Consider the following 12,170-nt stretch of genomic DNA (forward strand, 5'->3'; position numbering starts at 1 on the left):
TTATTAGGTGGAAGGTACAAAGTTCAGTAATTTTCCTTTACTTAAGAGGATACCCTCTTAAAGTAAATGGTCTGGACATTCCCCAGACCATTGAACTCCTACAGTTTTTTTCAAACTTTATTCAGGATAATTGACAAACAAAATTGTATATATTTGAAGTTTACAATGCGGTGACCTAATATACACATATACTGTGTAATGATTGCCAAGATCAAGAAAATTAACACATCCGTAACCTCATATAGTAAACTCTTGGGGCTGTGTGTCTCTGTGTCTGTGTCTGTCTGTCTGTGATAAAAATTCTTTAGATTTACTCTTAGCAACCTTCAAGTACACAATACCATATTATTAACTATAGTCACCACATCGTACATTAGATCCTCTGAACTTATCTTCCTACAACTGAAAGTTTGTACGCTTTGACCTACATCTCCCCATTTCTACCTCCCCTAAAGCCCTGGCTACCACCATTCTATTATCTGTATCTATAACATCAGCTTCTTTTTTTTTAAATTACTCCACATATAAGTGATACTGTACATTATTTGTCTTTTTCTACCTATGTCAGTTAGCATAATGGCCTCCAGGTTTATCATGTTATCACAAATGGCAGGATTTGCCTTTTATGGCTGAATATTCCAGTTCGTATATATACCACATTTTCTTTACTCATTCATCCATTGAAAGAAATTTACATTGTTTCCGTATCTTAGCTACTGTGAATAATGCTGCAGTGAAGATGAGCGTACAGATACCTCTTCAAGATCCTGATTTCATTTCCTTTCAATATATACCCAGAAGTAGAATTGCTAGGTCATATTGTAGTTCTGTATTCAATTTTTTGAGGAACCACCATATTGTTCTTTGCAAACTTCATAATGTTTACTGTAAATTAGCAGCTGTACCAATTTGCATTTCAACCAACAGTACAAAAGGGTTCCCTTTCCTCCACATCCTTGCGAACATTCATTTCTTGTCTTTTTTAGAATAGCCATCTGTGTTATATGCAACTGATGAATCACTAAATTCTACCCCTAAAATTAATAAAACTATATGTTAATTAAATTTAAATAAAAAATTTTAAAAAAAGAATAGCCATCCTAACAGGTGTGAGGTGAATCTCATTGTGGTTTTGATTTGCATTTCCCTGATGATTAGTGATGGTGAGCAACTTTTCATGGGTCTGTTGTCCGTTTGTATGTCTTCTTTGGGAAAATGTCTATTTGGGTCTTTTATCCTTTTTTAATTGGATTAATTGCTTTTTACTATGAGTTATATGACTTTCTTATTATTTTGTATAATAACCCCTTATCAGATATAGAATTTGCATGTATTTTCTCCCATTGTGTAAGTTGGCTTTTCAATTTATTGATTCTTTTCCTTTTGTATAGAAGTTCTTCTATGTTACCTTTGATTGATACCTTCCCAATTGTTGATTTTAGCTTTTGTTGCCTGTCCATTTAGTGTCTTATCCAAGAAATCATTCCCAAGACCAATGTCAAGGACCTTTTGCCTGTGTTTTCTCCTATGATTAAGTCATGTCTCTGAAATCCTAAAATTTTAATGATATGGCAATATTCTTTATGCAATTTATTCACTCCCTTGACAACACATATGTATGACCTAAGCATGAATGTACTTGCCATTTCTTCCTTATCTGGTTTGATGGTGTAGTGTCGTTAATATAATAGACAATCTTAAATATATATATTTATATATATATATATAAATCCTATCCTACACCTATCCAGATGATCCATTTCTCTTCACACCATGACAAAGGGTAGAACAATAAATAGATACTGATGTCCATTCCATATAAATTCTGTTTCTAACTCTACTTTCTGAAAAAGATGGAAAAGAAAATTTACCAGATCAGTGACCACATATCATATACCCAAGGCTGTGTTAATCTGCTCTACAGTGCCTGGGTGGCTCAGTCGCTTAAGTGTCTGCCTTCAGCTCAGGTCATGATCCCAGGGTCCTGGGATCAAGTCCCTCATCTGGCTCCCTACTCAGTGGGGAATCTGCTTCTCCTCTACTTCTGCTGCTTCCCCTGCTCCCCCTGCTCTTTCCCTCTCTCTCAAATAAATAAATAAAATCTTTAAAAAATAAAAAATCTGCTCTAACAACAATACCACTTTTGGTACAGCAACTGCAATTGAGGCTACTACTGAATTGAGTTTACAATAGTCCATTGTCATTTTCCAAGATCTGCCTGACTTTTGTAGGGGCCACAGTGGTGAATTAAATAGACAGAGGGTAGAGATCACCCTTCCTATATTGTTTGGGTATCATTGCCACCACTATCCCTACAGAATATTATGTACTTTTTAAAATACTGTCTGAGTATATGGATGTGATAGTCAGTGCCTTCCCCTCTACAGTACCTGAAACCCACAGGGCAAGGAAACAGTGTGGCAGTTGTACCAACGACCAAGTATATCCATTCAAATTATACATCCAGGAAATGGTATAATGATCACAGGGTGGGAGGGGTGTCATTTGGTGGACCCACTATGCACCAGATCTAGACCGGGACTTTGTATATAGTTAACTCCTACATGCCTCCCTTCAAATAAAGGATCACAATGACCCTTTAGGGATTTGAGTATACCTTTCAACTCAGACTCTGTGCCCAACAGTCCTCAAAATGTTGTGATATTCCTTTATTCCTAGTGTATGATTATGCAAGTTCATGGTCAAAGGTACCTTTGGGGAAAGTACTGAGAGAATCATTGTCATATATACTCACTGAGCTGTCACACAGCCCTTCCTCCTGGCATTTTTGTTAAAGCAATCTTGGTGTTGCCATGCCCCCCAGCCCCTCCCAGAAGGATAGAGTTAGGGGTTATCTAAGTAGGTTACACATAATAGATCCATTCAAACATCTTGAGCCTTTAGGCTCCTTCCTCTACAGTATATCAGGGGAAATCTGGCATTTCAACTTCCCTGATAGTAGTGAGTGCCTTGGACAAAATGCCTGGTTGGTTTTACATACACAAAAAATAATTGTAAATTTACTAACCCCATAAATACTGGGTTTTGTTGGTGATGAGGTCACCAGAGGAAGCCCACAAGGTTGTTTTCAAGTAAAACAGTTATTCTGTTATATTTTATTACCAGATACATTATAGTGCAGGAGTTAAGATTACAGATCCTGCATCAAAACCACAAGGCTTTGTGTCCAGTCTGATTACTTAATACAACTTAGAATATTTAACATCTTCGTGCCTCAGACCCCTGCTGTGTAAAATGGGGATGGTGAGAGTATCTACTCAATAAGATTCAAAGTAAAGCCCTGAGAACAATACCTAGATTGTAAAAAGCACCATATGAGTCACCTCACTTATTACCTCCCCTAGAACACAAATGATGACAGACGATCATTATTTCATTGCCTCATGAAGGAAACTTCAATTAGTGCGTGCATTCCGTTCCATTGTCTAGTAATTTTGTTAAATAACAAGCTGCACAATGTATGGAAAAAACCCTTCATACATATTCTTTAAATATTTCATTTTAAAATTTGCTGAAATATTTTAATTTCTCTTTCTGGAAGAGATACAATGATCTTAGTGTCACTTAAGCAGAGTACAAAGTTAATTAATGACATTCTTTCCCACAAAAGAAATAACATCATTAATTGTAAGTATTTGGGGGGACTTCAGGCCTACAAAATAGAATTTAATCAAAAATCTCACACAGACCTGTACCTCTGAAACAAATAATACATTATATGTTTAAAAAAAAAAGAAGAAGAAGATAGTAGGAAGGGAAAAATGAAGGGGGGGAAATCGGAGAGGGGAGATGAACCATGAGAGACTATGGACTCTGAGAAACAAACTGAGGGTTCTAGAGGGGAGGGGGATGGGGGGATGGGTTAGCCTGGTGATGGGTGTTAAAGAGGGCACATATTGAATGGAGCACTGAGTGTTATACGCAAACAATGAATCATGGAACACTACATCAAAAACTAGTGATGTAATGTATGGTGATTAACATAACACAATAAAATTAAATTTAAAAAAAGTCTCTGGATACAACTGTAGACAAAAGAATCCTGCTTAATAATGAATTCTAAACATGTTTTTTATAATTAATGCATTGTTTTAAGACTCAGCTTTGGTAGGACCTGAACAAGGAAATGTATGGTCATGGTAGAAACTAAGAAAAGATTTAGAAACAATAAGGAAGTGCTAAATGTAATGACAGTTTACCAGAAAGAAGGAATACACATAAGACATGTAGAGCTCTTTGTACAAACAGACCCATAAGAAAAGCTGAGAGACTAGCATATGCACAGAAATTCAAATACAAAATCATTTGAACGTGAAGGGGGACTAACCTGGCAACCGGGAACATGGTTTCTGGTGCCTGGAGCTCTGGTGATTTCTGGCTGTGTGCCTTGGGCTAATTGATGTCACCCCTCAATTCTTGGGTTATAGCTAGTGCCAAAGAAGGAGTTAGAACAAAAGATATTGACAATTCATTCTACCTTTAACTTTCAAAAATCTAACATAGGGTTAACAATTTCCAGAGTGCCTGATAAGGATGCAAAGGATGCAGAAAATGGAGAAATAAGAAGCAAACAGAATAGCAACAAAGAGAATTGAAATCAAGATATAAACTTGAATAGTAAGTAGATGGAGGATGATATAAATGCATAATTTGTCTATCAATAGAATAATCTGTCCAATGTAGGAAAAACATAAAACCTTTTTATTTACTCAATTACATGATAGCATTCTCCTAACCATGTAGGTTACAAAACATGTATTATTCACTTTTTAGCACTTTGATGTACAGAGTGTCAAAAAAAAAACATGACTTCTAACTTAATGGTGAAATAGATATCATAATATCATAGATAGTAGATTTCTAGGCATATAACATGTCCTAAGTGTTGAGGATTTTTCTAAAATTGCATAAAGACAATGTCTTTTCTATAACCAGCATGAGGGAGAATCTGTGATTTCATATCTTATACCATCCGTTCACAAAATCTTCCTGTAATACACAAGACGACTGCACAGTCTCCTCATTGCCACTTTCATCTCTTTGTTCCTGAATGTATAGATGACTGGATTCAGAAAAGGAGTGAGAACTGCATCAAAAACAGCAAGATATTTATCCAGGTGTGATGTGGGAGAAGGCCATGTGTAGAAAAACATCAGTGGCCCAAAGAACAAAACCACCACAGTGATATGAGCTGACAGTGTGGAGACAGCCTTGGATGAGCCACCAGAGGAATGCTTCCAAACAGTAAACAAAATGAAGACATATGAAATGACCAGCAGGATAAAGGAGCCCACAGAAATGAGCCCACTATTGACAGTAACCATGAACTCCAGTCCTTGGGTGTTTGTGCAGGCAAGTCTGAGGAGCCGGGGAAGGTCACAATAAAAACTATCCAATACATTAGGGCCACAAAAAGGCAAATCTACCACAAAAACTAATTGAACCAATGAATGGATGAGCCCAATGACCCAAGAAGTGACTAAAAAGTATAGACATATCTTTGGGCTCATGATGCTCAAGTAGTGCAGAGGCTTACATATGGCCACATATCTGTCAAAGGCCATGGCAATAAGCAGCACCATCTCAGTGCCCCCAACAGCATGGCTAAAGAAGATCTGCATAATACATCCACAAAAAGAGATGGCCTTGTGCTTCTTAAAAATATCACAAATCATTTTAGGGGCTGTGATTGAGCAAAACAACATATCAATGACTGAGAGGTTAGCCAGGAGGAAATACATAGGCGAATGTAGATGAGCATCCAAGGTTACAGTGAACACAATGACAAGGTTTCCCATCATGCTTGCCAAGTAGAACAAAAAGGAGAAAACAAAAAGGAGAAGTTGGATCTCCCATGAATTCGTGAGTCCCAGGAACACAAACTCTGATACTATCGACTGGTTCATTCTGTCTATTGCTTCAGACACCAGGATCAGTTTTCATGTTTCCCTAAAGGAAGAAAGAAAATGAAAAACGATTTTCTAGGCAAGTATTGGTGTTCACAAAAGGAAGCCTCCAGCCCATGAAAACAGTCATCATATTAACAACTCCCACAGCCAAATAATCTTCATCACATGCACATTGGACTTCTACTTAGAGGAGCCAGCTGGTTCCCAATGCCAGTATGAATTCAAAACTGCTACAACTAAATAAATTCCATCTCTGGACCTGTTTCCCTTCTGCTTTCTTCTACTATCACATGGCTATTTCTTATTTTCTCCTGCCCTCCATTCTACTTCAGTAACATACAAGGTCAACCTCAAATACTTTTGACTATGACTTCTTATGAATGGATAGGATTTCAGCCACTCATATGAGTCACCTAACAATTCCTCATACATAGCATACAGTTTTCAAAGTCTCTGTTCTGTTATTCCTATTGCTTGATTAGACTTTAAACGTTTTCCTTCTTTCAGCTTTCAAAATTTCTCATTCTATTCTTTACTGTCCCAATTTCAATGTCCCAGTTCAAATGCTCCCTCCCTTGTGAAACCTTCCAGATCTGCCTCAGTCTCTCTACTCTCTCTGCACTGTTAGCATTGATTTCACTCTGCCTCTCCCGATTATATAAATTTCCATTTCTCAAATTAACGTGTAGTTTCTTGGGTACAGGAATCATCTTGGTTCATATGAGTATTCCCCACCTCCATCACAATCACCAGTGGTGACTAACACAACCACTTATTTAATGAGTGCTTCACACTGGTTGAATGAAGGAAGAAATTAAAGGTACTTAAGAATGACTCCTGCAGTCATGAGAGTTTATCATAATCCACCAAAGTTCACATTAATCATATATTTTGTGGTACCAGTCAGGAGTTATCAGAGGATCCCAGGCCTCATCATGCAATTGTCTAACTACACAACATAATTATTTCACAAGAGAACTCTGTCATCAAATGAAATATAGGGTCTCAACTATTAATTTAAAATAGCAAATAGAAAGCCTTGTATATGTTTCAAATGGAAAAAAATATTTTATCTTTTAATTATGCTTACTTTCCAAAAAATTCACAATTTCTAACATAACACATGTGTTGACCTGAGGCAAATAATCTCCTCCACTAGTAGACAGACAGACAAAGACAGAGATGGAGAGTCATTGGAGCCCCAAAGATAAGAACTCTCCCACATAACAGTCTTTTTTGTTTCTCAAAATACATTTGGAATGGATAAAAGAGTAACAGGAAAATAAAACTGGTGAAAACAGCCAGACAATATCTGTGTCTGCAATTGAGAGAGGGTCACAATTGAGTTACAAGGATAATGGGCACAAAAAGAACTAAGGGACAGTAGCCAAACTGCAGCATGGGTAACTAGGACACAATTACAGTTCTTTAAGGATAAAAAAAAAAACTACCAGAAATAAATCATCAGAGGTCCACTGCTCAGTGGCTGTTTCTGATTTAGTACAACTCCATGACTCCATGTTATACCAATGAAATAATTTATATAGAAAGAGATATACGAGGTGACCTGCTCATTATCACAAAGTCAATTGGTAGGAGGGTTTATAGAGGATCAAGAACCCATGGCTCCCACTGAATGTTCTTTGCCCTAAATAGAACTTCATATTAGTTATATATGTATTCATTCTCTATTTCTGCAGTAACAAATTACTGGGAATTTAGTGGCTTACCAAAACACAAATGTGTGATCTCACAGTTCTGAAGATGAGAAGCCCAAAATGGGTCTTCCAAGCTAGAATTGAAGTGTCAGCAGAGCTGCATTCCTTCTAAAGGACCTAGGAGACTATCCACTACCTTCCTCTTCCAAGGTTGCCTGCATTCTTTACTTCATGACCCCTTCCTCCCTCTTCAAAGTACATCACTCCAAACTCTGCCAACTGTCATCACATCTCCTCTCTGATTCTGACCATCCTGCCTTCCACTTGTAAGGTAGGAGTCTTATGATTACATTATCCAGATAATCCAGGATAATTTGCCCATCTCAAAATTCTTAATCACACTGACAAAGTCCCTTGTGCCATGTAAAGTAATATATTCACAGGCTCGGGGATTAACACATGGATATTTTGGGGCCATTATTCTGTACTCCACAACTTCTCACAAGTGAACAGAGTTTTAGGGGGAAAAAGAAAACTTTATCACTAAGCAATGAATCTGACAAAGGAACTTTCAGAGAGCTCTCAGGAAAACGGAAGAGATATTGAAGGAGGAAGGACAGGTAGTGCATCGGGACCTTCTCCCTGAAACTACACATAAGACGCTTCTGACTCCTATTATATCTAGGACCAAGTCTGACCAACTAATATTCACCAATGATGAGGAACTTATCTTTGGATTATCTAAGATAATCAGCCAATCAATATGTTCTTGGACAACTAGGTATATCATTTCATCCTGAGTGCTTCTCTGAATGATTTTGAAATGACTTTTGTTCATTAATTCAGTAAATATTTTTGAGTGCCCAGAATGCCAACTACCATTCTGGGCACTGAGAATACAGCATGGACAAGAATCCCTGCCTTTGTGAAGTCCATATTCATGATAGAAAATGCAGTTCTCGTCTGTTATATACAGATTTCCTTCCCTAGAAAGGATAAGAACTCTTGAAGAAATGCTGTAATTCATCAAATACAGAGTCACAAACACTCTGCTTCTTTCCAGTTCAATTTCCACATTCACAGAGTCTCCTCTCAGTATTCTGACTTATTTTTTATCTGAATTTTTACATCTATGATTTCTGTCGCAGTAATTTTTCAATGGCTTTCTGATAAATATGCATGGGTTTTATCTCCCTAAATATGGTACAAGACACATGGGGTGAATTGTGTACCATAGTTGTTCATTCTGACTGAAAAGCATCTCAGAAATGATGCTGGCTGGATTTCTTGGCTAATTCACTCATTCATTCAACAAGTATTTAGGTAGCAGTTAACAGGACAATTTTAAGTGAAAGTTGTTTAAGCTGTTTTATGACCTAAAACCAAACCTCCATATCATGAAGTATGAACTAACTAATCAAAATTTTTCTAGGAATGGGCAGAAAAATAAGGCAAAAAGCATTCCTTCTGATCGCTAAAGGGAAAAGTGTGTTAGCCAAAACTCTTCCAAGGCTTCCATGAAGTAGGAATAACAGTGAGAATATACTATGACCTGTAAATATAAGTGGTGCTTCCTCCAAATTAAAATGTGAAGAGCAAAAACAAAAACAAAAACAAAATAAAAAAGTGATGGGGCCACTGGTCGACTCAGTTGGTTAAGCATCCACCTCTTGATTTCAGCTCAGGTCATGATCTCAGGGTGTTGAGATCAAGCCCCACGTCAGACTCCACACTGAGCATGGAGCCTGCTTAAGATTCTCTCTCTCCCTTTCCCTCTGTTCCTCCCCCCACCTCACTTGCTCACACACTCTTTCTCTCTAAAAAAAAGAAAATAAAATAACAAGTGAGAAGATAAAAGAAATACTGATAAACCTGACTGTTAATAATTTTGTAAGGAATAGGGTTAACATAATCAATAAAGGATTTACTGAGTCAATCAGAAAAAAAAACTATATATATATATATATATATATTTCTGTGTAAATATATATATATATATATATATATTTCTGTGTAAAACTTCCATAAAACTAGAGTCTAGCCAGAGGGTAAAAAGGACAATTTTGGAGAAAAAGAAAGTTAAATGCATTTTTAAAATCAGAAAGGAAATTGATGGAAAGATGACGAAAAGGAAGACAACAGGAAATTGGGTTTTTGAATGCTGCAGGAGTCCAAGATGGTCAGTTAGAGGGAAAATTGTGGCAAACAGTAAGAAATGGCAGACTGGAAGCTCATTCAGATATGCAATCTCAAAAGTCCAGCGGCTCAGAATTGCTTCTTACTAGCATTAGAGTTGCTTTCTTTTTGACTAACATACTGCATTCCCTAACTTTTTTTTTTTTTTTTTTTTTTAATTTTTTTGCATTCCCTAACTTTTGACTAACATACTGCATCCCCTAGTTTTACTTACATTGCTTAAGGGAAAGGTGCCATATTATGCTACTATAGACAAAGAAATAAGTTACCAGATGGCTCTCCTTCGCTGAGATCTTATGTGTGCAAGAAATGATGATTTCCACAATGAAGAAATAACTGATTCATTTTAAACCAAACTCATTACCCAAGAAGGATGAGCTTGGATTGGTTGCTGCAGAAGACAGAGCAAGAACAGGTGAGCTCAGGAGGGGAGAGCCAGACTCCAGGAATGAGAGCCAAATCTGAGAAGAGAAGGATAAATGGGCCAAAGACAAAAGGTACCTACTTTACGTCCCTAAAAGAACAAAAAAGACAAAATACTACAACTCACAAATGGGAGATCTGGAAACTTCCCCAGGTCCTGTCTTCAACTATTCAACAGCTTCTAGAAAGAGACACTAGGTTCTGGGTGCTCAGGCACCTTGGGACATTGCAGACTTCCATGAAAACAGCGCTGCTCCTTTAAGGCCATTGCCATTAGAAGATATTCCACTCACTTCTCTAGTTCTGGTCTAGCTATTACACTCAAGAATTATGACACGAATTACAGCCGTTCTTTACTTAGACCATGTAAATGATCATGGTATGCAGAAAACCCATATTCTGCAGCATTTAATGGAATCATCATTTATTTTTAATTTTTTTTTAATTCAAGTTAGTTAGCGTATAGTGTATTATTTGTTTCAGGAGTAGAATTTAGCGATTCATCAGTTCCATGTAACACCCAGTGCTCATTCCATCAAGTGCCCTCCTTATGGAATTATCATTTAAATGTCTTGATTTAGGGTCACCTGGGTGGCTCAGTTGGTTAAGCACCTTCCTTTGGCTCAGGTCATGATCCTGGAGTCCAGGGACCGAGCCCCATGTCCATCGGGCTACCTGCTCAGCAGAGAGCCTGCTTCTCCTTCTCCCTCTGCCCTTCCCCCTTGCTCATGCACTCACTCTCTCTCTCTCTGTCTCTCTCTCTCAAATAAAGAAATAAAAATCTTTAATAAATAAATAAATAAGTGTTTGATTTAAATGGAACCAGAATTGGGGAACCCCTTAGAATAGATACATGGGAATTTTACATTTTAAAATGTTCTGAAAAAAAAGAGAGAAAGATGTTCATTATCCCCAATTAATAAAATCACTCAGTTGGAAGAGATCTAAAAATGTGTTCTGACACAGTTCCTTTCTTTTGTTTCTCCATCCTGGACATGTCAGGTCCTCTACAGTTTACACGGTTTGAAACTGCATTTTCTTCCTTGGCGTCCCGCTTTTTATTAACATAATAGTCCAAAAGGTTCATCCTTACGAAAAGAAAATCTCTCATTCTTTCAAGTAAGCTGATGGCCACTTGATTCTTTCTCTGTGAACATAAAGACGTTGTCAGCAACTCCCTCAGATAAATGTTTGATAACCTTGAACTTGGTAAAAGCAAATAACGATCACTTGTCTGTGCCCTCTAGTTTTAACCACCTCGATTCCTTTAGTCCTCCTTCATAGGATTATCTTCTATGCCTTCATCTTTGGCACTCTGCCTAACCACCCCCATTTCACCACCAAACATCTCACTGCAGTGACCTAGAAAAAATTCTAATGAACATTTAAAGAACACAAACAAAATCAGGAGGATTGATTACTGGTTGTGGAACATTACATATTTAGTTCCCTACTTTTTTCTCCATTCTTCCACCACCTAATTTTAACCTACACTACATTAGTTTACTTTAGGGTGAGTTAGTTCCCTAGATATTTTTCTTCTAAGCAGGTTTTAATTACACTTTCTCCATCATGATTCTATGAAATTGGGGTTTTATTTTTTTAATTTCACTTATCACATATACCTAATGAACTTTCTCTTTATTTCTTCGTTCCCTAAAGATAGAGGTAAAGTAAGCTTGCTATGATGGCACACATATTTGTATTTAATTTTAGTGCTAATAACTTCCCCTAAAGATCCCTTGGTACAGTTAACAACCTAGCCTGCATCCTGGTCCTGACCACAGCGTGGACTCCAGACTCTGCAGTGTATCTTCAGTTGCATCTTTGGATCTCCAAGTCATTTCCAAGTCCTAGTTAAAACTTAAGGTTAATTCAGTTATTCATGTTGACAACCATTTGTATTTATTCTCCTGCTCTGCTCATCATCTCCCCACCACCACCTGTTTCTTCCTGCCTCTGG

The 12,170-nt window shown here is 37.3% G+C and overlaps 1 protein-coding gene across 1 annotated transcript; it reads right to left on the minus strand.

The window, feature by feature from the left end:
• Positions 1–4,997: 4,997 nt before the first annotated feature.
• LOC116640484 (olfactory receptor 4F15) lies at positions 4,998–11,294 on the minus strand. Its single transcript, XM_032417526.1, has 3 exons — positions 11,226–11,294; positions 10,290–10,298; positions 4,998–5,960 (listed from the first exon to the last, which is right to left on the minus strand). Exons 1-3 carry the CDS (start codon positions 11,292–11,294, stop codon positions 4,998–5,000), a joined length of 1,041 nt encoding a protein of 346 aa, XP_032273417.1.
• Positions 11,295–12,170: the final 876 nt, after the last annotated feature.

Source organism: Phoca vitulina, unplaced genomic scaffold, assembly GCF_004348235.1.
Source record: "Phoca vitulina isolate PV1807 unplaced genomic scaffold, GSC_HSeal_1.0 scaffold20, whole genome shotgun sequence".
NCBI classification, from domain to species: domain Eukaryota; kingdom Metazoa; phylum Chordata; class Mammalia; order Carnivora; family Phocidae; genus Phoca; species Phoca vitulina.